This window comes from Ascaphus truei, chromosome 10 (assembly GCF_040206685.1).
Source record: "Ascaphus truei isolate aAscTru1 chromosome 10, aAscTru1.hap1, whole genome shotgun sequence".
In the NCBI taxonomy this organism is placed as follows: Eukaryota; Metazoa; Chordata; class Amphibia; order Anura; family Ascaphidae; genus Ascaphus; species Ascaphus truei.
This window is the reverse complement of record NC_134492.1, coordinates 5,858,382-5,884,252: the sequence shown is the minus strand read 5'-3', so window position 1 is coordinate 5,884,252 and position 25,871 is coordinate 5,858,382. Positions and strand designations below refer to the sequence as shown.

The window sequence follows — 25,871 nt, the reverse complement described above, 5'->3', positions numbered from 1 at the left end:
TTGTTAGAGATATGTGGGACAATATTACAAAAATAAGTACTTTTTAAAAATGTTATATTTATGACATCATATCTTGGTCAGATGATATTCAAAATAAAGGTGCTAAATAAAACCATAAATGGGTTTCCTGCAGTTTTTCCATTGACTCAAACTCTGATGCAATTATTTTGCACTGTTCTGCTCCAGTTTGTAAGCTGCAATGTTAGTAATTAAATGTGTAGGGGGTTATTTATCAAAAGTCTCCCAGCTGCAAAACTGGGCCAAAAAAAGAATAGATTTTTGTTTATTGCTAAATATGGTAGATATTGAATGTTTTTGCACCAGTCTTGATTGGAATGGCAAAGAAGAACTGGAGACCCGTGTGACTCTGGCTGCAGGATCAGTAAGAAGAACAGAACTGGACTTTGAGACCCGTATCACGTTATAGTATATGTATGGTTTATTTTGATTACAGGCATACCCCGCATTAATGTACGCAATGGGACCGGAGCATGTATGTAAAGCGAAAATGTACTTAAAGTGAAGCACTACCTTTTCCCCACTTATCGATGCATGTACTGTACTGCAATCGTCCTATACGTGCATAACTGATGTAAATAACGCATGTGTAACAGGCTCTATAGTCTCCCCACTTGTGCACAGCTTCGGTACAGGGTATTGCTGTTCAGGACGTGCTGACAGGCGCATGCGTGAGCTGCCATTTGCCTATTGAGCGATGTGTACTTACTCGCGAGTGTACTTAAAGTGAGTGTCCTTAAACCGGGGTATGCCTGTATATCCTTTGTTCTTTGGCTGTATACACTTGAGATTTTTTTCATGTTTTTGTTATCACCACTTTCACTGATACTTTTAAAGCTGTAGACCAAGCAATCTCCTACATGTGTTCTTTTTAAAAATAAATCAGTTCTGTACCATGAGAAAATACTAGTAGCATTTTTTTAAAAACAACTCTGAATTAAATTTTTAATGTAACGAGCATTTTTGTTTCTATAGCAACCATTTACAAAGTCACATCCCCTTCTTCTGCTGAAACAGGCTCTGGCACACTCGTTTTTGAGCCCCATCCTCTCTCTAGTAGTGCACCAATTGTATCTAGTGACTGCCTGGTCACATGATCATCCCCACAGAACTTTGCATAATTGGTTCTCTTCTGCAGCACCGATAGCCATTTAGTGAACCCCCGTGCCGAATCTTTGCCGATCAGCAATTTAGCCATTAACTTATCATTGTGTGGATTGTATTGATGCACATATTAAAGGAGGAGAAACGGCAGCTTGGACGACTGCTTCAATCAATAACGCCACAACCCTTTTTTCTTTTTGTCCTGCAATTACTTGGGTTCCTACCTGCGATTGTTGGTGTGCATTGATATTCTTTTTAGTGCAACCGAGGCTATGTATAAAGTTCTCTGTGTCCATTATATTTTGTCAGCTCCCTCTGCTGCTTTTTTGCTTTCAATGTATATGAGGAAATATTGAAGATTTGTAAGTAAACATGATACATAAAGCTTGGCCCCCTGCAGACGCACTTACCTGAACTCCCTCCTACTGTCTCTGTACGTTCTACCTACCTACCAATTAGACTGTAAGCTCCTCGGGGCAGGGACTCCTCTTCCTTAATGTTACTTTTATGTCTGAAGCACTTATTCCCATGATCTGTTATTTATATTATCTGTTATTTATTTGATTACCACATGTATTACTACTGTGAAGCGCTATGTACATTAATGGCCCTATATTAATAAAGACATACAATACAGCAAAGATCCATTTAGAAAAATAAATAATAGAAGAAACAAAAGAAAGTACCTCTTATTTCATGAATTCTATTTATTGAAGATTTAAATGTGTACAATAGTACTATATATTTGCTTTTAAATTGACATTCAGTAACTTGTGCTTTACATTACAACTCATTTTTTTGATTTGTTCATTTTGTGGACATCTTTGAACATACTTAGTATGGTTAGATTATGCCGCACACTGTGCTGATTCACAGGCGCATGCTGTATGAGCGTCTATTGTCTCAAACAGATCTTCAGACTTCTCTATCTTGGTCTGGCCTTCGACCCAATCCACGGATGCATCTATGATTAAAAGACAAGGTTAACAATGGGGAATGGGCATTTCATGCTTATCATCTGGGCAATGAGCAACCATGCACAGCGCTCGGGTCCTTATAATAACACATACAGGAGGCGTAAGTGGGGCGCAGCACAGTATGTATCCATAGATGTCCGCCTGATAGGAGCAGAGGGGAAATTGTTTGCATCACGCTACAATTCCAAGACAGAACCATCCCGATCAAAATGTGTCATTTAAAGAGAATTGTCACAGTGATAAAACTATACTGTGGCACCACATTAATTAACCCCCCCTCTCTCTCGCTTAACCCCAGAACTCTCTTTGATATGAGACCACACAAGTCTCCCCAAAGGCGGCAGCCAAAGGGTGTCAGCTGTTTGCTGATGGTTGGGATGCTCTATTACAGTTCTCATAAACCTATATTATCTAACTGTCCATGAAATGTCTGTAAATATAATGTTTATAACCTCTGCTCATTTAATGTAACTATGTATCTGTCACCATAACTCTGTGCCCAGGACATACCTGCAAACAAGAGGTAACTCTCAATGTGTTACTTCCCGGTAACACGTTTGATAAATAAATACAGATAAATAAATGAAGAGCAAATTGGTTAATTTGTATGGGCCTGGCTCCACTCTTTCCAAATCCCATCGTACACTTTGCTCAGAAGTGTAATACGCAGCATACACTTTTCTCAGTAGTGTTATACATAGCATACACTTTTCTCAGTAGTGTTATACATAGCATACACTTTTCTCAGTAGTGTAATATTCAGCATACACTTTGCTCAGTGGTGTAATATACTGTACAGCATACGCTTTGTTCAGTAGTGTAATATGCAGCATACACTGCTCAGATATGTAATATGCAGCATACACTTTGCTCAGATGTGTAATATGCAGCATACACTTTGCTCAGATGTGTAATATGCAGCATACACTTTGCTCAGATGTGTAATATGCAGCATGGGACACACACACACACGCACGCACGCACACACACACACACACACACACACGCACATAGAGAGACTGACAGGTTCTTCTTCCTTATGAATGCATTTTGGGGCCCCCCTAGGTGGGCACCTAATTTGCACCCCCATTATCCCTCCCTGCTTGATGAATGTGCGGAGTACTCACCAGCAGGCAGACAGTGAAACCCAGCGGACACGGGGGTGGTTCTGGTTGGGGAACATCCTTTCACGCACTGCAGGACTGGCTGTACGGAATAACATTTGGACTCCACGCCATCAATATGGACAGGTTTCTCAAGCTTCAGCAAAGTGCGCTTAAGTTTGCAAGCTGCAAAAAAGCCATCATTGACATTTTAGGTCATTTTTAACTTACTTCACATTACAACACACTATATTGGTGTTGAGTATTCTAGTAAGCCAGCCTTGCTACAAAAATGCAGAGTACTATGCTGATTAATAAATAATATTACAATAATATAATATGAATATAATAATATGGCACCGAAAGAGTTAATACTTCAATATTATAATGAATATTATTGTACAGTATGTATTATAATACTAGCGCTGTGTTATTGCTAAATATATTAGCTAAATGACACATTACGTTTTTGTTTGTGTCTTCAGTTTGTTCTAGATGAGCCCCATACACTGACTTCCAAACCTGAAGTTAACATTATAACTATACCAATAAACAATGGCCACATCACTTAATAACAAATAATTGTTACATTGCAGGCCCCAACATGAGGAAGCAGGCACGTTCTGTTTCAACCATTACCTCCGGAGCATGACTCTTCCGGGAGAAGCCAAGAATGACCGAAGCTCATTTCATCTTTGGCCACATAACTGTCTGGCGTCTGGTACTCCTGTTCTCTCTCGTCGTCATGGTGACCGCACACACCGCAGGTCTTTCCTTTCATCCATAGCGCAGTTTCAACCTATAAAAGCAGTGACAAGAAGCATCGATTCTTATTAGGCTGCGAACCCGCTGCGGCCGGCGGGGCGCGTGGCCACGAACCACCAGACTCATGTCCGAATGGTCCCTGCCCCCGCTGCCTCCTTCCGGCAGAGCTGACTATGTACTGTGACGCGTCAGCCGGCCGATGCTGCAAGAATCTTGTGAATTTCGGCGCTGACGCGTCACGTGGTACGCGAGTCAGCCAATGGGGAGGAGGGGAGGGAAGGAGCTAGATGGGAGGCGCCTTGGGCGGGAGCAGGGAAGGAGCTGCGGGTTAAAGTGTGTGAGTGTGTATGTGTGTGTATGTGTATATGTGTGTGTGTATGTGTGTGTGTATGTATGTGTATGTGTGAGGGGGGTGGACGGCACCACGACCAGATCCCGCCCCCCTCCCTCCCACTCCCGCCTCCCTCCCACTCCAGCTCCCTACAGACCACATATCGCGGTCTGTGTCTGTCAGCGCCCCGCCTGTCTGCAGTGCGGGCGCGCTGACTGAGGGAGCGGGGCCTTAGCCTAAGGTTCCAATTCACTTTTATGGTGTCAACACTTAAAAAAAAAAAAAAGGTTGTACAAGAACACTGAAGAAATCAACACGTTGTACATGACCCTACAAAACCACACACAGTAAAACCACACACAGTAAAACTACACACAGTAAATCTACACACAGTAAAACCACACACAGTAAAACCACACACAGTAAAACCACCACACACAGTAAAACCACGCACAGTAAAACCACCACACAGTAAAACCACACACAGTAAAACTACACAGAAGTAAAACCACACACAGTAAAACCACACACAGTAAAACTACACACAGTAAAACTACACACAGTAAAACCACTACACAGTAAAACCACACACAGTAAAACCACACAGTAAAACCACACACAGTAAAACCACACACAGTCAAACCACACAGAAGTAAAACCACACAGAAGTAAAACCACACACAGTAAAACCACACACAGTAAAACCACTACACAGTGAAACCACACACAGTAAAACCACCACACACAGTAAAACCACACACAGTAAAACTACACACAGTAAAACCACACACAGTAAAACCACCACACAGTAAAACCACCACACAGTAAAACTACACACAGTAAAACCACACACAGTAAAAACACACACAGTAAAAACACACACAGTAAAAACACACACAGTAAAACCACCACACACAGTAAAACCACCACACACAGTAAAACCACACACAGTAAAACCACACACAGTAAAACCACACACAGTAAAACCACCACACAGTAAAACCACACACAGTAAAAACACACACACAGTAAAACCCCACACAGTAAAACCACCACACACAGTAAAACCACACACAGTAAAACCACACACAGTAAAACTACACACAGTAAAACTACACACAGTAAAACCACTACACAGTAAAACCACACACAGTAAAACCACCACACACAGTAAAACTACACACAGTAAAACCACACACTAAAACCACACACAGTAAAACTACACAGAAGTAAAACCACACACAGTAAAACCACACACAGTAAAACTACACACAGTAAAACCACCACACACAGTAAAACCACACACAGTAAAACTACACACAGTAAAACCACCACACAGTAAAACCACCACACAGTAAAACCACACACAGTAAAACCACACACAGTAAAACCACCACACACAGTAAAACCACCACACACAGTAAAACCACACACAGTAAAACCACACACAGTAAAACTACACACAGTAAAACCACACACAGTAAAACCACCACACAGTAAAACTACACACAGTAAAACTACACACAGTAAAACTACAGCTCAGCCAAAGTGTGGTTTTGAAAATATGTTTTCGACAACATGCTTATAACTGTTATCCGTACAGTAAGTAATAGGGTGAATTCATTTTAGATTCGACAAATAGTTTGAATAGGAAGTGTGAAATTACCTTGCAAGATACCCCATCATAATACAGTTTCTGAATGCCAAAGTCTGATGCAAATAAGGTAACGCCCGCCTCCTCTCTCTGTAGTGTTATAGCTGGAGCTACGAGACAATCACAGAGCCCGTTACACACTGCAGTGCCACCGTTACAATATCTCCATATTACACGCACAGAATAAGTGACTACGTCTCAGTCATGTGAAGAGAATGGGTGTGAGCAGATACTGTACATTCCCATTCTTGGGTATATGCTCATTTATTAAGACTCCGCATATACATTTAATCCATTTGTCACTACGACAGCGTGCTCTACTTAACACATTAGCAAACATTTTCTCTCTCGCCAGGGTAACATTTGCTACGGCTGTAAAACAAAGAGTTGGAGTGCTTACTAATGCTGGGGTGGTACGGAAGACTTTCTCTTGGTACTTGAATGCCATTAACTTGCACCTTGAGTTCTCCTGATGCTGAATACAGGTCGATATCACTAGAAAAGGAAGAGACGGTCAGCTGAAGTCCTCCTAATAATAGTAATAATAGTAATAAGAGTATATACTCAGTTAGCACAGTATACTGATGTTTTGAATGTAAGTGTATTTTTTCACACTCATTTTCATGAAGCATCATTATACAGTACAGATAATGGTAGTGTATGTAAAAGAATATATGAACCCCAGTATTCTTTTTGTGATTATATTTGGGGCTAATTTAACTATATACTGCTTTACTTACTAGCTGCCCACTTTGACATTAATATCTTTATGTTCAGGAGTCTCCAGAGAATTTTTTGCCATCACCAGGAACTTCATTTCAGAACTGCAATCTTGAGCCAAAATGTGGGAGCAACTGCCAGGCATCGTATAGTTAAATTCAACTCCATTAAAGGTTGTTATTCTTCTGTTGGATACCGTGCAATGCCCTAAAAAATAACAAACGGAAACAATGCAATATAATCATACAATATATCACAAGCAGAAATGTTGTGCTTTATTGAAAATAATTTACACAATATCCCGATAATGTAACTTTTTACATTTGCATTTTTAAAAATGATATGTTTTCTCAACTGTATCATTAAATACATGTATTAATCTGCGACAGGCAGTGAATGGTGGAAGGTGCCAGAACATCTTTTGTTTCTATTTAACAAAACGAGGATCTATTTTCTCGTGCCGTGCACTTTTGAAGATGTTTTTTTTCCTTTCATATCTTTGCTTCCTTTGTTTGCGACCCCGATTCCATTACCTTAGTCACTGCGCTTCGACCACTAGTAACATTGTGTCATACATTTATTAATACGCCCCGGCAATATTGACATGGATTTTGATTGAACTTTATCTTGAAGATAGACAATTGTTTACTGACCTCGAAGTCGATTCAGCAGCAAGTTAGGTGCTTCAGCAAAGACATTCCAGGTAGGGACCTGAACGTCCGACGGCTGCACGCGCCAGCCTGTGGTAACTGCGAATGGAATTCGGAAGGCGCGGTAATACATACTCATCTGCAACACAGGAAAGAACACTATGTTTAACTAGAAAAAGAAAACGAGACTTTTGTTTTGGCGCATTACGCCATTTTCTGTCACCTGATATGATGCAAATTATTCGCTATAAAAGACCGCAGACCTGGCGGATTATTGTGATGCAAATACAAGGTGAGAAACGTGATTCAGAGCTTGGTACGTCTCATTATAATCTGTGCTCCATGTAACTCTTCATTACGTCGCTCCCCAAAGCGCAAGGGCATGATAAGATGATGCAAAGAGACGTCAGATTAAAATAACGCAATTAACATACATTTTGCTACAAATATACTTTGACACATCACCGCCCTAGTATTGCTGACTGAATGAAACGATGTTATACTGGTTATTTACCTTGGGCATGTGAATAACAGCATCCATAGTCCTGGGAGAGCTCAGAGCCAGCACTATTTTTGCCTGTTTTGATGGGTTTCTGTGGATTTTTTCAGAAAATCCTAACATAAAAGCAGCCCCCGGGATGAACTCCGCCGCTCTGGAATACAATCAGAAAATGAACGTCAGACTCGAGCAAATCACATAATTGTTGGTAATAATCTGCACAATATCAAATGACACTCTAAGGCTGCGCTTATAGTGCTGGCGACGGCGAGGCGACGGTCGCTGAAAAAATCAAATAGAGATCACTTCCAGAGATCGCGACCAATCCGTCGCGTCACACTTGCTATAAGCGCACGCGGCGGCGGCGGCAATGCATTTGTTTTGCCGCGACGTTGCTGCCGCCGGCACTATAAGCGCAACCCAATACTCCAAGCTTTATATCTTCTCTTCGGCAGTAAAAAAACTACTTTGTAAACAAAATTGTATATCGTGTCTTATTTATATTATCTATACTAGACATGTTTATATAATGATACTGTACAAATATGCATATGTATTTAGCCCTGTATATTAATAATAATACAGTATATAATAACACAAAGATATTATATATATATATAGTGAAGAATGCGCGACGCGCCACCGGAACAAAAAATAAATGAACCGGAGAGAGAGTAACTACAAAATTAGCTTTTAATAATTCATCTGATCAACAGATCGGCAAAAGAAACTTTTTTTCCCGCGCATTCTTCACTTTTTTGTACTATCTACCCCGCAAACAGCACGCCAAGGTGCCTTGCAGCCACCCATGGGAGCAGGGTGGGACCGATGCACCCTTTCACAACCGTGAGCCTTCACTTTGCAATTTTTGAGGATATAGTCTATGATATATAGGGGGACAAGTAAGTCTACAGTGATTGATTTCGGAAGTTAACTGGGTGCCTTTCTATGTGGACATTTACAGCTGATTTGTGAAAGCTCTAACAGAGCAGAACAGCCAGGCAGCATCTTCTTATACACGTATACGCTGTAAACCCCGGGACGTATCAATCACATCAATCATACGCGGAGCTGCTAAGGATACCTTTTCTATTCAAGGTTTAAGGAATTGGATATTACTGCAGGGTTTCTGGATTCAAACATACATTGCCTTAAATATACTGTTGGGATTGCTTTTTAGAGCCCCAGACTTGGTCTTTGGACTGTTTTTGCCTATATATATGTATATATATATATATGAGAGACAGTATAAATCAGATCGTTACATGATAAATATTCATTACAAGTATGAAAACATCAATACATCTTACAATTTCATTGTTGATTTGAGTTTTGATGGAACACGAGGAAAGTTAATTTTTAGCTGGAGTGCAGGCTGATTCCCAAAGCGTCCGGTCTGAGCTCTCACATAAATCTTGTACTGCTGGCAGTTCTGACCCCATCTCAGGTTGGCCTAAATCAGACAGAGAATACTTGATTTATTTCCGAGTTCATGGACTATTCATGTAAACTGTAATTATTTCCAACGTTGCATTGTTGGGGCAGTACCTGAGCTTCATGAGGACTCTCAACAGCAGCATCTGCACAAGCTCTCCATCTGCTCTGCCCAGTAATGTCCACCATATAGGCTTGTAACCGGGGCTTGGAAGAGTGGGCATCTGTATACAGAATGACCTGGTAGCCTTGCCTTTTGTTGCCGTTTCTCACAGCTTGAGCAGTGATAACCAATGCAGGAGGTTTGTTGTCTCCCAGGAACTTGGCCTAAAAGGTAATTGCTGTTAAAGTTTCCTTTTCAAAAGAAAACAGGGGTAAAGTAACTTGTGCTGCCACAATCGCTCTTAAAATGTGATTAGAGCTGACATAGACCTTTGTGTCAAATTGACACAAAGTAACACAGCACGGAATTGATGCTCTTAACTTCAGTTTAACATCGGAACGCCCATGTGCGGCGCTCTATGTCCACCAACCTTCTATGGCTCATCTCTTTGTAACTTTCCGAGGCGATACGCCAGCTTACTTACACGACGGATTGGTGGGGATCTTCTCCTGTTAGAACCACTGCTGCTTACAGAACTAGAGCTGGACTCGGAGGAGTATTGACGACCCGAAGCTCTCTTAGAAAACAGCAACAGAGGAGAAATGTTTTAATACTAAGAAAGTGACTAGAACTCAATAAACAAACTTGACAGCATTTTCTTATGTGTAGGCAGTTTTGACAAAAACAATAGCTGAAAAACTTACTTCTTGCCTATGTGTTGGGCTGAACCGCAAATTATAAATCTCAGGATGTCCCTAGAAAAATAATGAAACAAGGAGGAAAAAGACATAGTTATTAGCAAAGTAAAACATTCATTCTAAAATATAATGGGAAATGTATTCCCTTTTGCAAAATACCATTGAAAGACCCGTACGTGTCTTTCTAACTATCGACCTGTCTCCCTCCTGCCTTTTGCCTCCAAACTCCTTGAACGTCTTGTATTCTCTTGCTTGCTCCATTTTCTCAACACCCATTCTCTCCTAGACCCTCTACAATCTGACTTCCGCACTGCTCACTCTACTGAAACAGCCCTCACTAAAATAACTGACGACCTCCATGCTGCCAAAGGCAGAGGTCATTACACTCTGCACATATTACTCGACCTCTCTGCCGCATTTGACATCGTGGACCACCCTCTTCTCCTTCACATTCTCCATACTCTTGGTATTCGTAACAAAGCTCTATCCTGGATCTCCTCTTACCTCTCCCATCGTACTTTCAGTGTCTCTTCTGCTAACACCTCCTCCTCTATTGATCTCTCTGTGGGGGTACCCCAGGGCTCTGTCCTGGGACCTCTTCTCTCTTTACACACTCTCTCTAGGGGACCTAATCACATCTCTTGGGTTTAAATATCACCTCTATGCTGACGACACACAAATTTACTTTTCAACACCCGACCTTTCACCTGCTGTGCAAACCAAAGTTTCTGAATGTTTCTCTGCGATATCATCCTGGATGGCCCTCCACCGCCTCAAACTCAACATGGCAAAAACTCCCCCGCCGCCTCAAACTCAACATGGCAAGAGCTCCTCATACTTCCTCCCAAACCTGGCCCTATTCCCTCCTTCCACATTACTGTTGAAAGTACGATCATTCACCCAGTATCCCAAGCACGCTGCTTAGGGGTCACACTCGACGCATCTCTCACATTCTCCTCTCACATTCAGAACGTTTCTAAAACCTTTCGCTTTTTCCTCCACAATATCACTAATATACGCCCGTTTTTCTGTTGCTCGACTGCTAAAACTCTGACTCAGGTCCTCATTCTCTCCCATCTTGAATACTGTAACCTCCTGCTGTCCGGCCTTCCTGCCTCTCACCTGTCTCCCCTACAATCTATCCTAAACGCTGCTGCCAGATTCACTCTACTCTTTCCTAAATCTGTCTCCGCGTCTCCCCTCATGAAATCCCTCTCCTGGCTTCCGATCAAATCCCGCATTTCACACTCAATTCTCCACCTCACTTTTAAAGCTTTACACTCTTCTGCTCCTCCTTACATCTCAGCCCTAATTTCTCCTTATGCACCCTCCCGACTCTTGCGTTCCTCTCAAGGATGTCTTCTTAATACCCCCTTTGTATCTAAAGCCCTCTCCCGCCTTAAACCTTTCTCACTTACTGCCCCGCACCTCTGGAATGCCCTTCCCCTCAGTACCCGACTAGCACCCTCTCTATCCACCTTTAAGACACACTTGCTTAAAGAAGCATATGAATAGCACTGTGGATATTCTGAACACATGATACATAAAGCTTGGCCCCCTGCAGACGCACTTACCAGAACTCCCTGCTACTGTCTCTGTACGTTCTCCCTACCTACCAATTAGACTGTAAGCTCCTCAGAGCAGGGACTCCTTTTCCTAAATGTTACTTTTATGTCTGATGCACTTATTCCCATGACCTGTTATTTATATTATCTATTATTTATTTGATTACCACGTGTATTATTACTGTGAAGCGCTATGTACATTAATGGCGCTATATCAATAAAGACATACAATACAATACAAAATAAAAGATATCATTTAAATTCATCCAATCAATACATACAAAATACTGTAGCTGTACTGGAGAAGTGTATATATGTGTTTTCTGAAGAATTCTCTCTGTTATCCTTTATCATACATCTCATCCTATAACAATCTATTACATTGTTGAATGTGTCCCAGTACAAAACACATGTGTCCCAGTACAAACCCCATCACTCTCCCAGTACAAAACATATCACACTCCCAGTACAAACCCCATCACTCTCCCAGTACAAACCACATCACACTCCCAGTACAAAACACATCACACTCCCAGTACAAACCATATCACTCTCCCAGTACAAAACACATCACTCTCCCAGTACAAAACACATCACTCTCCCAGTACAAAACACATCACACTCCCAGTACAAACCACATCACTCTCCCAGTACAAAACACATCACACTCCCAGTACAAACCACATCACTCTCCCAGTACAAACCACATCACACTCCCAGTACAAACCACATGACTATCCCACTACAAACCACATCACTCTCCCACTGCAAACCACATTACTCTCCCAGTACAAAACACATCACTCTCCCAGTACAAACCACATCACACTCCCAGTACAAACCACATCACACTCCCAGTACAAAACACATCACACTCCCAGTACAAACCACATCACTCTCCCAGTTCAAACCACATCACTCTCCCAGTACAAACCACATCACTCTCCCAGTACAAACCACATCACTCTCCCAGTACAAACCACATCACTCTCCCAGTACAAACTACATCACTCTCCCACTACAAACCACATCACTCTCCAAGTACAAAACACATCACTCTCCCAGTACAAACCACATCACTCTCCCAGTACAAACCACATCACTCTCCCAGTACAAATCACATCACTCTCCCAGTACAAACCACATCACACTCCCAGTACAAACCACATCACTCTCCCAGTACAAACCACATCACTCTCCCAGTACAAACCACATTACTCTCCCAGTACAAACCACATCATACTCCCAGTACAAACCACATCACACTCCCAGTACAAACCACATTACTCTCCCAGTACAAACCACATCACTCTCCCAGTACAAACCACATCACTCTCCCAGTACAAACCACATCACACTCCCAGTACAAACCACATCACTCTCCCAGTACAAACCACATCACTCTCCCAGTACAAACCACATCACACTCCCAGTACAAACCACATCACTCTCCCAGTACAAACCACATCACTCTCCCAGTACAAACCACATCACTCTCCCAGTACAAACCACATCACTCTCCCAGTACAAACCACATCACACTCCCAGTACAAACCACATCACTCTCCCAGTACAAACCATATCACTCTCCCAGTACAAACCACATCACACTCCCAGTACACATTACAGTACCTTCCATATTGAAGATTCACTGCTGCTGGTGCCACCTTTGTTCTTTTTATGTTCGTACTGATGCTGCTCCTGTTTTTTCTGATGTGGATCCTGTTTGTGATTTTGTTTATGTTTGTTGTCCTCCTGTCTGCTACTGCTACTACTACTACTACTACTACTACTACTGCCACTCTTACCGCTGCTGCTGCTGCTACTGCTGCTCTCCTGACCCTTTTTCTTATAAGCATCTTTGTTTTTGCCGTGCTGCTGATCCCTGCCATGTTGCTGCTCCCTACCGTGCTGCTGCCCCCTGCTGTTTTGCTGCTCCCTGCTGTCTTGCTGCTCTTGCTGCTCCCTGCTGTCTTGCTGCTCTTGCTGCTCCCTGCTGTCTTGCTGCTCTTGCTGCTCCCTGCTGTCTTGCTGCTCCCTGCTGTCTTGCTGCTCCCTGCTGTTTTGCTGCTGCCTGCCCCTGCTGTTTTGCTGCGGCCTGCCCCTGCTGTTTTGCTGCTGCCTGCCCCTGCTGTTTTGCTGCTGCCTGCCCCTGCTGTTTTGCTGCTGCCTGCCCCTGCTGTTTTGCTGCGGCCTGCCCCTGCTGTTTTGCTGCTGCCTGCTGCTAGAGCTTCCATGCTTCTGACCATGGGGTTGCTGTCTTTTTTTAGATTTCTGGCTGGAAGATGATGAAGCTGATGAAGAGGATGAAGATGAAGATCTCGATGAAGATTTAGGTTTCTTCGCCTCAATATTTTCTTGGCCGGATTGAGGGTTACTGACGTCCTTGGGATGTTTCTTACCATACTGCTTCCTTTTTTCAGTTTCAGTTCTGGCCTATAAAATCCCATAAAAAATGTAGATTTAAAGTAAGATAAAATGAAGCACATATTATACATATTCAATTAGCATATTATTTGACAAGAGGGTGGATGTAAGGCTGCCGCCCCGCTAGCGCTGAGCGCGCTCATGCTTCGGATGTCCTGCAACTTGTGGACGCTCGAGCGGGGGGTGGGGAAGGAGGGGGGGGGGCAATTGCGGGCTATCGGGCAAGCGGGAAAGTATAAAAAGTTTATTTACAAAAGCGCCGAACGTGTGTGCCCGCGCATTTGCGTGCGCGGGAACATGTATATATATATATATATATATATAATCAAAAAATAAATAGATGATACCGTTCTGTGGCTAACGAAATGCTTTTATTTGTGCGAGCTTTCGAGATACACTGATCTCTTCTTCCGGCGATGTTACAATGAATGAAGCAAAAGGTATACTTAAAAACAGTGTCTCTTGGAATGTTATCTGTGCTGTTCCTTCCCCCGGTGTGGATGTGTTTTATGGCTAGAGGTGTCAAAAGGTTACTGAAAGCAAGTGAAGAAAGAGTGTGTATGTGTATCAGTGTGAATAAAAATGAATGGAGAGCCCACTGTGGGAAGAAGAGATCAGTGTATCTCGAAAGCTCGCACAAATAAAAGCTTTTCGTTAGCCACAGAACGGTATCATCTATTTATTTTTTGATTATTGAAGCTCGGCTAACACGGTACCGATACCTCTACATGTATATATATATATTTATATATATATGCATGTAACCGCTCCAAGCGCTGCCACTCGGCGAGCTCAGCTCTAGTGGGGCCGCAGCCTAAGAGATAAATGGCATAAAACCCTATGCAGTGGGGACAGTAAAATAAATAATATCGGGAAATGATAAATGATAGATAATAAGTTTATAGCTGTCTCTGAATAAGGGAAAGTGTTATATGTATATCTGCAAAATGCAAAGTCAATGGGGAATTTAAACCGAAGCCGCTTGATTGCCAGCTTTGGCGGATATTGAATAAGCTCCATAAAACACTATGGAATATAGTATTAGATACAATGAGGGCACATGTTGATCAGCTCTGTGTGTTGTGAATCGCTCATTCTAATTACTGTATCAGTATTGAATCATTTGGAATGTAAACTAACTTACCAATATTTCATCATCAATGCCAAGAATCTTTTTCAGTCTCATTTGAACCACAGAGTCCTCAAGGTGTTCACCTTCGGTTTCCTCCACCTTTACCAGGGCAATTATTTTTGAAGCTGCTTTAGGTCCAGCTGTTATTTCCAGCAGCAGTTTTTCAATTGCTGCATCGGTGTGATCTATTAACATACGGACACAAGGGGTCAAACAATGCATTCCTACACATTTATACAACTTTTAACACAACATAACTCAGTGAAGAGCTACTGTACCTGGTTTTATAACTATCTTGGCCTCATGTTCTCCTACTGCTCGATAGAGATAGGAATGTTTGAGGAATGCAGCACTTTGAGATTTTCTTTCAAAACAAACTTGGAAACCAAAGTTAGAAGATTTAACACAATAATGATAAGACTGAGGACTGCTAGATGCAGAATGATGATCTGTTACTTCTGCAGAGTAGGCATATTTCTTGGACATCATTTCTGAAGACACATCCTACACAGAAGACATGCATTACTTTACAGACATATTTTTTTTTGTCTCAAACTAGTACTATGGCTAAATCCCGCATGGATTAGAATTACAACTAGAAATGCCAATAACAGGGCCAAATGAAAAGTGCCTGGTGGAATTTATTTTTTTAACAGTTTTGAAAATAGATATTACAGAAATACAGCAGCTGGGGATAGCCCGGCGGAGGATGGTTTATTAGAGAGATACAAGGTGCACCAAGGCAGGAGTGGCGATCTCCAGTCCGCAAGGGCCACCAAAATGCAAGGGTTTAAGGATATCCCTGCTTCAGCACAGGTGGCTCAATCAGTGGCTCAGTCAATGACTTCATTTTAGAAATGGAAAAGACTTGTATTATTTATGTTTTTTGATAGTTGATAAACATACATTTTAAATGCTACATCATTTGACATAGGAAAGTATATAATATGTAATTACACAGCGGCGTGTACTTTGTTCTAATTACCATCATGCTGGCTGCTTCTGCTGAAGTCCTTCCTGTTGTCTCAAAGTGTTTCTTCTCAATGTTTGGAACGCTTCCTCTGGGCAAGATCGGAGTCTTCTTCGCTGCATCCAACTCTTCCACATTTCTTGTAACAGCAAACATCTGAGTTCTGAGGGCATGGGAAGGAAATATCACACCAAGAATATGTTTACCAGCGCGAGCCGGGGTGTGGCATATATCTCTACATTAATACTCAACATGCCGAAAGTTACAAAATGATCGTTAATCATTCCTGCAGATCATTTAACAGATATTATAACCAGTCATAATATATGTGCAGCAATCATATAGCCATAGAGAGGGGTACATGCACACTGCAGCATGGTGCTGGAGGGGGTACATGCACACTGCAATATGGTGCTGGAGGGGGGTACATGCACACTGCAATATGGTGCTGGAGGGGGTACATGCACACTGCAATATGGTGCTGGAGGGGGGTACATGCACACGGCAACTTGGTGCTGGAGGGGGTACATGCACACTGCAACATGGTGCTGGAGGGGGGTACATGCACACTGCAGCATGGTGCTGGAGGGGGTACATGCACACTGCAACATGGTGCTGGAGGGGGGTACATGCACACTGCAGCATGGTGCTGGAGGGGGTACATGCACACTGCAACATGGTGCTGGAGGGGGTACATGCACACTGCAGCATGGTGCTGGAGGGGGTACATGCACACTGCAACATGGTGCTGGAGGGGGTACATGCACACTGCAATATGGTGCTGGATGGGGGTACATGCACACTGCAATATGGTGCTGGAGAGGGGTACATGCACACTGCAATATGGTGCTGGAGGGGGGTACATGCACACTGCAATATGGTGCTGGAGGGGGGCACATGCACACTGCAATATTGTGCTGGAGGGGGGTACTTATCTGCCGGTGCACTGGGTCCAGGGAGGTCCAGACATCCCAGGGAAATACAGTGAAGAGAAGGGAAGCGGGCACACGGTCTTATGCAAAAAGATACTTAATGTGCCACAAGAAATCCAACGATTCGGCAGAATCTCACTGGCCCTCTCCCTGATAAAGGCTGTGAGATTCTGCCGAAACGTTGGATTTCTTTGTGGCACATTAACTATCTTTTGCATAAGCCCTTGTGCCTGCTTCCCTCCTCGTCACAGCAATCACATAGCCCCATATTTACTGAGCAGCCGCTGCACATCTCTCCTTGCAGAGCCGCCTGGGATACACCTCACAGCAGATTCACTGGACTGGACTTGTCTGATCAGCAGCGCTCGCAGCATTGGGATGTCAGCTCGGAACATGCCCCTTCCTAGCGCCCAGGGGACAGAGCGCCGCAGTGCCTACTATCCAATCAGTAAGACCTCTTCTTACTTCCTCAGGGGTGACCGGGGTAAATGCTGTGGGTATTGGATGGTAGACAGGGCTGCAGAACAGTATTATTTGGGCGGTGGGTAGCGACCTTATCTGGGCTCTGACTCCAGCGCTGTGACCGCTGTGGACCAGGTATACACGCCACTAGGATCCAACACTGCGAGTTAACCCAGGCACCGGTGTGACCAGGTATACACGCCACTAGGATCCAACACTGCGGGTTAACCCAGGCACCGGTGTGACCAGGCAACTGCTCCTCTGATGAGCTTCGAGCAAACACTTTCATTGCGAGTGCATTGGGTTTTACACACCTTGCATGTTTTGCACAATAGTGTCTTTAACTTGATTTTGGAAACTGATTAATAATTTAATTTATGGATATATATATATATATTAGGACCAAAAGTGTCATAGGCTTAGGAAAACAGACTTGAAAAATGTAATTATTGATTTAAAAAAATTGTAGAGTTTTATTAATACTTAAAGCAGCAAAACACATGAAATCTTAAATGTTTTTTTCTTTTTCTTCAAATAAATCTGTTCTTTAGTATTAAATAATACTTATGGCATTTAAACAAAAATAGTATTCAGCTCTTAATGCCATTTTAATGAGTTTTAAAGCCTCCTTTGCTTTCTATTACAGGTTTTAGCTACCTCCCCAGCAGTGCAAGATCTTTGTAACACTTTCCTGTTTGTGATCATTTATTGGCAATATTCCCAGCAGTTTGAGCTGTGAATGGCAACAATAGATAATGTCACTGTATTAATATAAGGTTACATTGTAGCTGCTCAGTTACACTGACTGAAGCAGCCATTATGTTAGTCACACCATAAGGATTTTTACAGATTTATAAAAGGAGCACAAAACGATGGCCATTTTAGGTAAAAATGTAGAATTATACATTGCCACATGTTTTACATATAATAATAATAATAATAATACTAATACAAAATTGGGATGTAGTGTTGCTGCTTTAAGACTACGTTCCCAGTGTACCCCACATACACTGTAAATGACTTTATTTTTAGACTTTTGTAAATAGACTTCCTTGGTTCACAAGAGTTACCTGATACATTATGTGTACGGTTCTGGTTCACTTACAGTACATGAAATAAGCATTATTGTGAGGCACATACTGTACATTCTTTGTTTATTTGATGCAATAAGACATTGCAATAAATCTGCATATGAAATAAATACATTCTTGAAATATCAATTATAATGCTATAATCTATTAATCTTGTGACAATTGTTATGGTAATCGTATTCAAATATAAATTAACTGACATGCCAATCTAAAAAAGATAACAGTGAGCTTTTGTAAAGCTTTGTACAGTATACACTTCTAGATCCATGAAAACCGCTCTCCTTCATTCATTAAAATATCACAACTTGCAATAAATCTACAATTTTACATTACAAATATGTGAGAAAAAAAATAAAATAAAAAGAGTGCCGAAGTGAAAGGATTGTGGGGTACAGTACCTTATAATTACAAGCTCTTCCTCTTGCTGGCATGGTACAGTTTCAATCTTAATATTTTGCTCTTTCATGTCTATCCTGGCGGTAAATTTTGCTGGAGTGTATGTACGCGTTTTAGCGTGAAATTCAATTCCAGTCTGAATCAGATGTGTGTTGACTCCCATTGTTGCTATAGTGTGGACTGATACACTGAAAATTAAAGCAAATAATGTCTCTTACGTAGTTATTTCACTGGCAGTTTCATGAGACGCAGATGGATTCTTCTCCCAATCTTTGGAGTTTTAAAAATGTGAATAGGAGCAGCGCTCGCTCTGTATATGCGCTATACAGGACAGTGAGATAGTCACATAGGAGCAGCGCTCTGTGTATGTGCTATACAGGACAGTGAGATAGTCACATAGGAGCAGAACTCGCTCTGTGTATGCGCTATACAGGGCAGTGAGATAGTCACATAGGAGCAGCGCTCTGTGTATGCGCTATACAGGACAGTGAGATAGTCACATATGTGCAGGGCTCGCTCTGTATATGCGCTATACAGGACAGTGAGATAGTCACATAGGAGCAGAACTCGCTCTGTGTATGCGCTATACAGGACAGTGAGATAGTCACATATGCGCAGGGCTCGCTCTGTGTATGCGCTATACAGTCCTCAAGAGCCACAACAGGTCAGGTTTTCAGGATATCCCTGCTTCAGCACAGGTGACTCAATCAGTGGCTCAGTGAAAGACTCAGCCACTGATTGAGCCACCTGTGCTGAATCAGGGACTGACTGAGCCACCTGTGCTGAGGCAGGGATATCCTGAAAACCTGACCTGTTGGTGGCCCTTGAGGACTGGAGTTGGCCGCCCCTGTGTTAAACGGTTATTGTGGATTAATAAGCAGTATATATATATTCCCTAATTATTTCATCTCAAATGATAAAATAATGATTTGACTGTGTGTAAAACAGCACCAGCATTAGGAATAGATATCCACTAAACGTTAAAATATTATAACATAGTAGAGGGTATCAGTATTGATTTTATACATCTTAAATATTGGTATAACATAGTGGTGCAGTTTAAAAAACTATAATTAGTCAGATAAATGAGTATCACATTAGATTTTTTTTTTACCAGTCTCCGCTATAAATATACATCTCATATGTACATCTCATATGTACATCTCATATACAGTATGCTGTCTATTTGGAATATTTGAGAGGTGGTTTTACTAACCTTGGGAAGATCTCAGCGTGAAGCTGTATAGTAGATTCCAACAGCTGAGTAAGACTTAACTCTGTTGATGGGGTTGGTGTTACTTTCATATCAGCTGTAGAATACAAACCATTTGTTACCAACATGGAAATACAAGTAAATACTGTGAAGATCTTATAAAGCAAAATAATTGAAACAGAATACAAAGAATTCGTACTGAATTTAAGACTGCTGATTTGATCTTTAGAGAAGTTGACTAATGACACAAACTAGCAAGTTGAGTAATGATCAGAAATGGGGTTTGATGTGCACTGGTCTGAAAGCCAACAAGAGTTACATTTCAACAGCTAAAGTGTTCTTCAATGCAACCCAACGTGTTCTAAAATCTAAGCAGGTTTAAAGAGCCAATCCTAGCAGGTGAACCCCATTCATTTCAGCTCTGGGGACCCCTGCTTCCAGAGACACCGACCTCAGTAGGGGGCGTCGGTTGCTGCTGCGCTTGGCTAGCGGGGATCACGTAACTGCTGATTTTCAAAGCCAATAGGAATCCATGACATTATCTAGTGAGGCTTCCTATTGGCTCACGTGACCAGGGCATTAAACTTCGCTGAGATACCGGCACCCCCCTTCAGAGAGGTCTTTATCCCCGGAGCTGACATTAATGGGGTTCCTGAATTGTTCCTTTATTTGAGCTAATATTTTAGTTTACAGGTGTCTTATGTTACTCCAGAAATCCCTCTAGCCAATTAGGCTAGGGCTTGCCATGACCAGGGGGCAAGCCCCCCCCTCTCACCTCAATAGGGTCTCTGGCTGCCGTCGTGGCCTGGGGGAGGGGCTAAGGGGAAGCGTTAAGGCACAGCTGGGAACTGGAGCGTTCATTCTGCTCCCGGCTATAGTGAAAGTCCCACCCACCCATCCCGTTTTAGAAGGTATTTAGGGGCAAGTACTTACCCGTGGCCACTCAGGGGAAAGAGAACGTGTATAATGGTTGAGCTGCTGAGCTATGCTGCCTGTAAACATTATTAACATGCACCATTATATTTTACAGGGCAAAGCCGGAAGAATTCCCGAGAAATAAAAAGGACTGAAGATGCCGCTGTCGCGGCGGCAGTTTGGGGGGTAAGTGCTTGTCCTTCCAGACGGGCTCGGGGCTGGCGGTGCCTGTGGGTAGTAGCGAGTGGGCGGGGTCAACTGAACGTGACTCCCGGGAACCCACTCGTGACAACCGACAGCTCTTTGGGGCTCGGCCGGCTGTGGGCGCAGCAGGACAAGGCCTGGCTTTCCCCCTTCCCTTAACACATTAAGCGATCACTCTTTCAGGGAAAAGGTTACTCTATTTTTTAATAAAAAAGGCTGCGCCTTCTATACCTGCAAACCGTGTCTGTCGTTACTTGTCTGTTACATGTGGGTATCGGCTAACAGGGGGGGGGGGTCCCTCGCAGCCTCCCTTGGTCATGATTTTCTATTTCTTATGACCTGAATACTTTTCACATAAATAATAGTACAGGAAATGTTAATTTCCTACAATAACTTTCATGCATCTTACTGTTAACAGCAACATTGGCAACAGCAGCGGAGTATAAACTGAACTCCATCGGGAAACCAACAGTAGTGGGAACAATGTGTCGAACTTCTGCAGCCAGCAGTGGCTGGGCCCATTGTCCTACAAGTCCATTGAGGAGCTTGTTAAATACATTTTTAATCACTGTATGTCTTTCTGCTGGCTCATGCAGTGCCTAGAGAGACAGAGAGAGACAGAGAGAGACAGAGACAGAGACAGAGACAGAGACAGAGAGAGAGAGAGAGAGAGAGACAGAGAGAGAGAGAGAGAGAGAGAGAGAGAGAGAGAGAGAGAGAGAGAGAGAGAGAGAGAGAGAGAGAGAGAGAGAGAGACAGAGACAGAGACAGAGACAGAGACAGAGACAGAGACAGAGACAGAGACAGAGAGACAGAGAGAGACAGAGACAGAGAGACAGAGAGAGAGAGACAGAGAGAGAGAGAGACAAAGAGAGAGAGAGACAGAGAAAGAAAGACAGAAAGACAGAGCGACAGAGAGACAGAGAGAGACAGAGAGAGAGAGAGAGAGACAGAGACAGAGAGACAGAGAGAGAGACACAGAGAGACAGAGAGACAGAGAGAGACAGAGAGAGACAGAGAGAGACAGAGACAGAGAGAGAGACAGAGAGAGAGATAGAGAGAGACAAAGAGAGAGAGAGAGAGAAAGAGAGAGAGAGAGAGAGAGAGAGAGAGAGAGAGAGAGAGAGAGAGAGAAATTAGCTGTATATCAATACTGTTGTAAGAAAATTGTAAAAATGAAATCACAAAAGTAATTTATTTTACCCTTATTCCATTTTGAATGGTTTCTTTGTTTATTTTGGAACAGGAGATCTCTTGACCCAACATCTTGACATGGGTTGAGATCAGAGGTACGTCCGAAGGCAGCGATTTCCAGCCCTTTAACTACGGAATAAATGGAAGATTTAAGACATAAAATATTAAAATGAATACTTGCATTCCCAAATCACAACAGTCTAGAATATATATACATGTGTTACAGAATATATATATATATATATATATATATATATATACATGTGTTACAGAATATATATATATATATACATGTGTTACAGAATATATATATATACATGTGTTACAGAATATATATATATATATATACATGTGTTACAGAATATATATATATATATATATATATATATATACATGTGTCACACAGAATATATATATATATACATATACATACATGTGTTACAGAATATATATACATGTGTTACAGAATATATATACATGTGTTACAGAATATATATATATATATATATACATGTGTTACAGAATATATATATATACATGTGTTACAGAATATATATATAATATATATATATGTGTTACAGAATATATATACATGTGTTACAGAATATATATATATACATGTGTTACAGAATATATATACATGTGTTACAGAATATGAAGACTTGTGCATAGTAGTATAAAAACGCACTGGTTAAATAAGCCTAATATATTGGGGATATGGCAAATATTGATTTAGCTGAACAGTGTAGCAATGTCATATTTACTAGCTTACAATGATAACTCCGTGGCAGTGTTATGAGCAGATATTGCTTCAACATTTAAATATTTGACAGATATATGATTGCAAAAGCAAATCTATGTAATCTGATAAAGAATGAAATAAAGTACATACGGATTTCACAATCTGCATCATCTTTTTCTGCATGGGATAGTCAGAAAACTGAATGTTTTGTTTTCTTAAAGTTTCTTGTAGACCTTCTGCCCGGAAAGCAATCTGTAAAAATACGTTGAAATATTAAATACGCGCACATGTTGTAACTACTGAAATATATGAAGAGGTATCAGCTACACAACAGAACCCCCCGCTGTTAACACTCAGTTATCATATAAGAATTACCTCTACAATGTCAGTCTCTGCCCCGGCCATGTAACCTCGGATATTAAAGAGTATAAACACAGGGAACATCGTGCTTGGGCTGTTTATAAGGAGGACATTAGCAGTAGCACCAGCCATCAGTGGATCTATGGGAACATGGTAGTAACAGGCATATTAAGTCATGACTTCATTGGAGGATGTTTCACTGGGTTTTTGTTCGCATTCCGCAGCATAAAAATGGTCTTTTTTCAACCTCATCTACTACAAACGATGTAACTTCATGGATTAATTACGGAACAATACACAAACCGTTGTAACGCATTTCCTTAGATCTAAAAAGTGAAGATATAAACGCAAGTGAAAAGAAACAGTTCATCAAAGGAATATTACTTTTATTATATAGCTTATTTAAAAAAAAATAAAAGACATGTCATTACCCAGAATCCCTTGCTGCAGTGGAAGCATTGTATGCTGGGGGATAATGTGGGAAATCATGTTTGTGGAGCTCTCTGAGATATGTGAATGTGCTCACAAGTGGGACTTTTACTTGCATTAAAATAATAATACAAACTTTCAGGACCAGTCAAGTCCCTCCCCATGTAAATAAAAAGGCAAGTCTAAGGGTCTCACTCTATATTTGCCCAAATGGGCTCTGTTTGACCAAAATTCCCTATTGACTTTAATGGGTTTTTCGTCCCCGCACTTTGGCGGATATAAAATCTTCCCCTAAAAAGGAACGTGAGTCGTGGTCTAAATAATTGAAATATTATGTCAACTACTCTATGTAACAGGAAAATCCCACGTAAGTGCCACTGCAGACGCACATTTTAATGAATGCTGTATCAGTTGTTTCGTTTCATTAAGATGACATGTTATTGCTGGCTACCTCCCCAGCCCGACTCCTGAGAATTAGAATGGTTCTTTCTGTAATACCCACAACAGTTTAATTTGTATCATTATACTGTGATATTCATTAGTATCCTCCTGGACCCAGTCCATGCAATAGTCATACTATATAAACTGCAATGTAAACATCTTCTGTGTGTCCTCTGTAACCAATCCCCCCACCAGGAGTTCATAAGCCATAGTTATACACACTAGTATCAATAGTTCTATGTATTGTTGAGTTATTTGACTATAGCACCCACTACATACAGTATATTGACTGTATTCATTATAACAAGTCTCTTCCTATATATTATTGTGCTGATAGGTTGAAGATCGTAATGGTTTTCCTCTCAAAGCTCTTAACCCAACCATTAAATATGATGATTCCAATGGATGAGATAGTAGCGAAGTTGGGAGGCGCAGTCCATCAGTTGCCCATGTCCTATTACTAGGACAAATACCTTACTAAACATTCAAGCACAGAAACTAGACAGCTTTCCATTTACTCACATTTGAAAGTATCCACATGAATAGCTTTGCTGTAGCGATAGCTCAATTTGTCAAGGGTTGGATTCAGAATCTTAATGGCCACGTTGCATGCTGCAGCCCTACATTAAACCATTATAAAGAACAGTTTGTGAGCAATTAACTGACAAAATGATGGAAACATACCTTCTAAAATAAATGTTTCTAATCAATGTTCCTAGTACTTACAGTGAATGAAGCTCGGGCACTCTGCTTCTGGACAAGGACTTCATGTGGGAGTATGTGAAGCTGGCAAGCTGTAAATTCTCTTTGCTCTCCTTCAATACCGCATTAGCAATGCTGGTTACTAAAGCCATTCCTGGTTTGGTCTCAAACAGGACTACACATGTTATCATTCGAACCTCAGAATGAACACCGCGGTCCATGAAGATCTGCAGCAGAATGTCTTGCACCTGGAACCAGGAACATATTCAGGTACAATAACTCATATCACACTTGGAATAAGTATATTTGATCTCTTTGAAGTAAAAAAGAACAATAGTAAGGTAGAAGTGATAACTTTAATGGTTAACTGATGTTTAAAAACAGGGCAGTTTCTCAGATCCTGGTACAGACCTGAAGAAGGAACCTGGATGGTCCTGAAATCATCAACTCTTTTTAAACATTAGCTAGCCATTAAAGTATCATTTCTACCTTACATTTATTCTTTTTTTAATTACAAAAACATGTTGTTCAGTTTACTCTATGGGATAACATGGTACCTTTCTCTATTTATTTTTATCAAGTAACTTTGCGTTCAGCAATAAAATCCAGCAATGTGTGCATTTCTCTTCGGGTATTATAC

At 41.5% G+C, this 25,871-nt stretch overlaps 1 protein-coding gene across 1 annotated transcript in view; it reads right to left on the bottom strand.

Annotated features, from left to right (window-relative positions):
- Positions 1–1,840: 1,840 nt before the first annotated feature.
- Positions 1,841–25,871, bottom strand: part of LOC142503466 (vitellogenin-A2-like) — a 69,826-nt gene continuing 45,795 nt past the window's right edge. Inside the window, exons 12-35 of the mRNA XM_075615659.1 lie at positions 25,256–25,479; positions 25,052–25,149; positions 23,675–23,799; positions 23,450–23,551; positions 22,567–22,686; positions 21,773–21,962; positions 20,248–20,341; positions 19,034–19,219; positions 16,166–16,313; positions 15,459–15,684; positions 15,193–15,365; positions 13,254–14,057; positions 10,063–10,113; positions 9,843–9,935; positions 9,370–9,582; positions 9,132–9,274; positions 7,837–7,975; positions 7,326–7,461; positions 6,693–6,879; positions 6,353–6,447; positions 5,965–6,062; positions 3,842–4,001; positions 3,227–3,388; positions 1,841–2,086 (exon numbers count right to left, since the gene is read on the bottom strand). Coding sequence (XP_075471774.1) covers positions 1,971–2,086; positions 3,227–3,388; positions 3,842–4,001; positions 5,965–6,062; positions 6,353–6,447; positions 6,693–6,879; positions 7,326–7,461; positions 7,837–7,975; positions 9,132–9,274; positions 9,370–9,582; positions 9,843–9,935; positions 10,063–10,113; positions 13,254–14,057; positions 15,193–15,365; positions 15,459–15,684; positions 16,166–16,313; positions 19,034–19,219; positions 20,248–20,341; positions 21,773–21,962; positions 22,567–22,686; positions 23,450–23,551; positions 23,675–23,799; positions 25,052–25,149; positions 25,256–25,479 — 4,083 coding nt within the window. The 3' untranslated portion in view covers positions 1,841–1,970. The remainder of the gene's footprint in view (positions 2,087–3,226; positions 3,389–3,841; positions 4,002–5,964; positions 6,063–6,352; positions 6,448–6,692; positions 6,880–7,325; positions 7,462–7,836; positions 7,976–9,131; positions 9,275–9,369; positions 9,583–9,842; positions 9,936–10,062; positions 10,114–13,253; positions 14,058–15,192; positions 15,366–15,458; positions 15,685–16,165; positions 16,314–19,033; positions 19,220–20,247; positions 20,342–21,772; positions 21,963–22,566; positions 22,687–23,449; positions 23,552–23,674; positions 23,800–25,051; positions 25,150–25,255; positions 25,480–25,871) is intronic.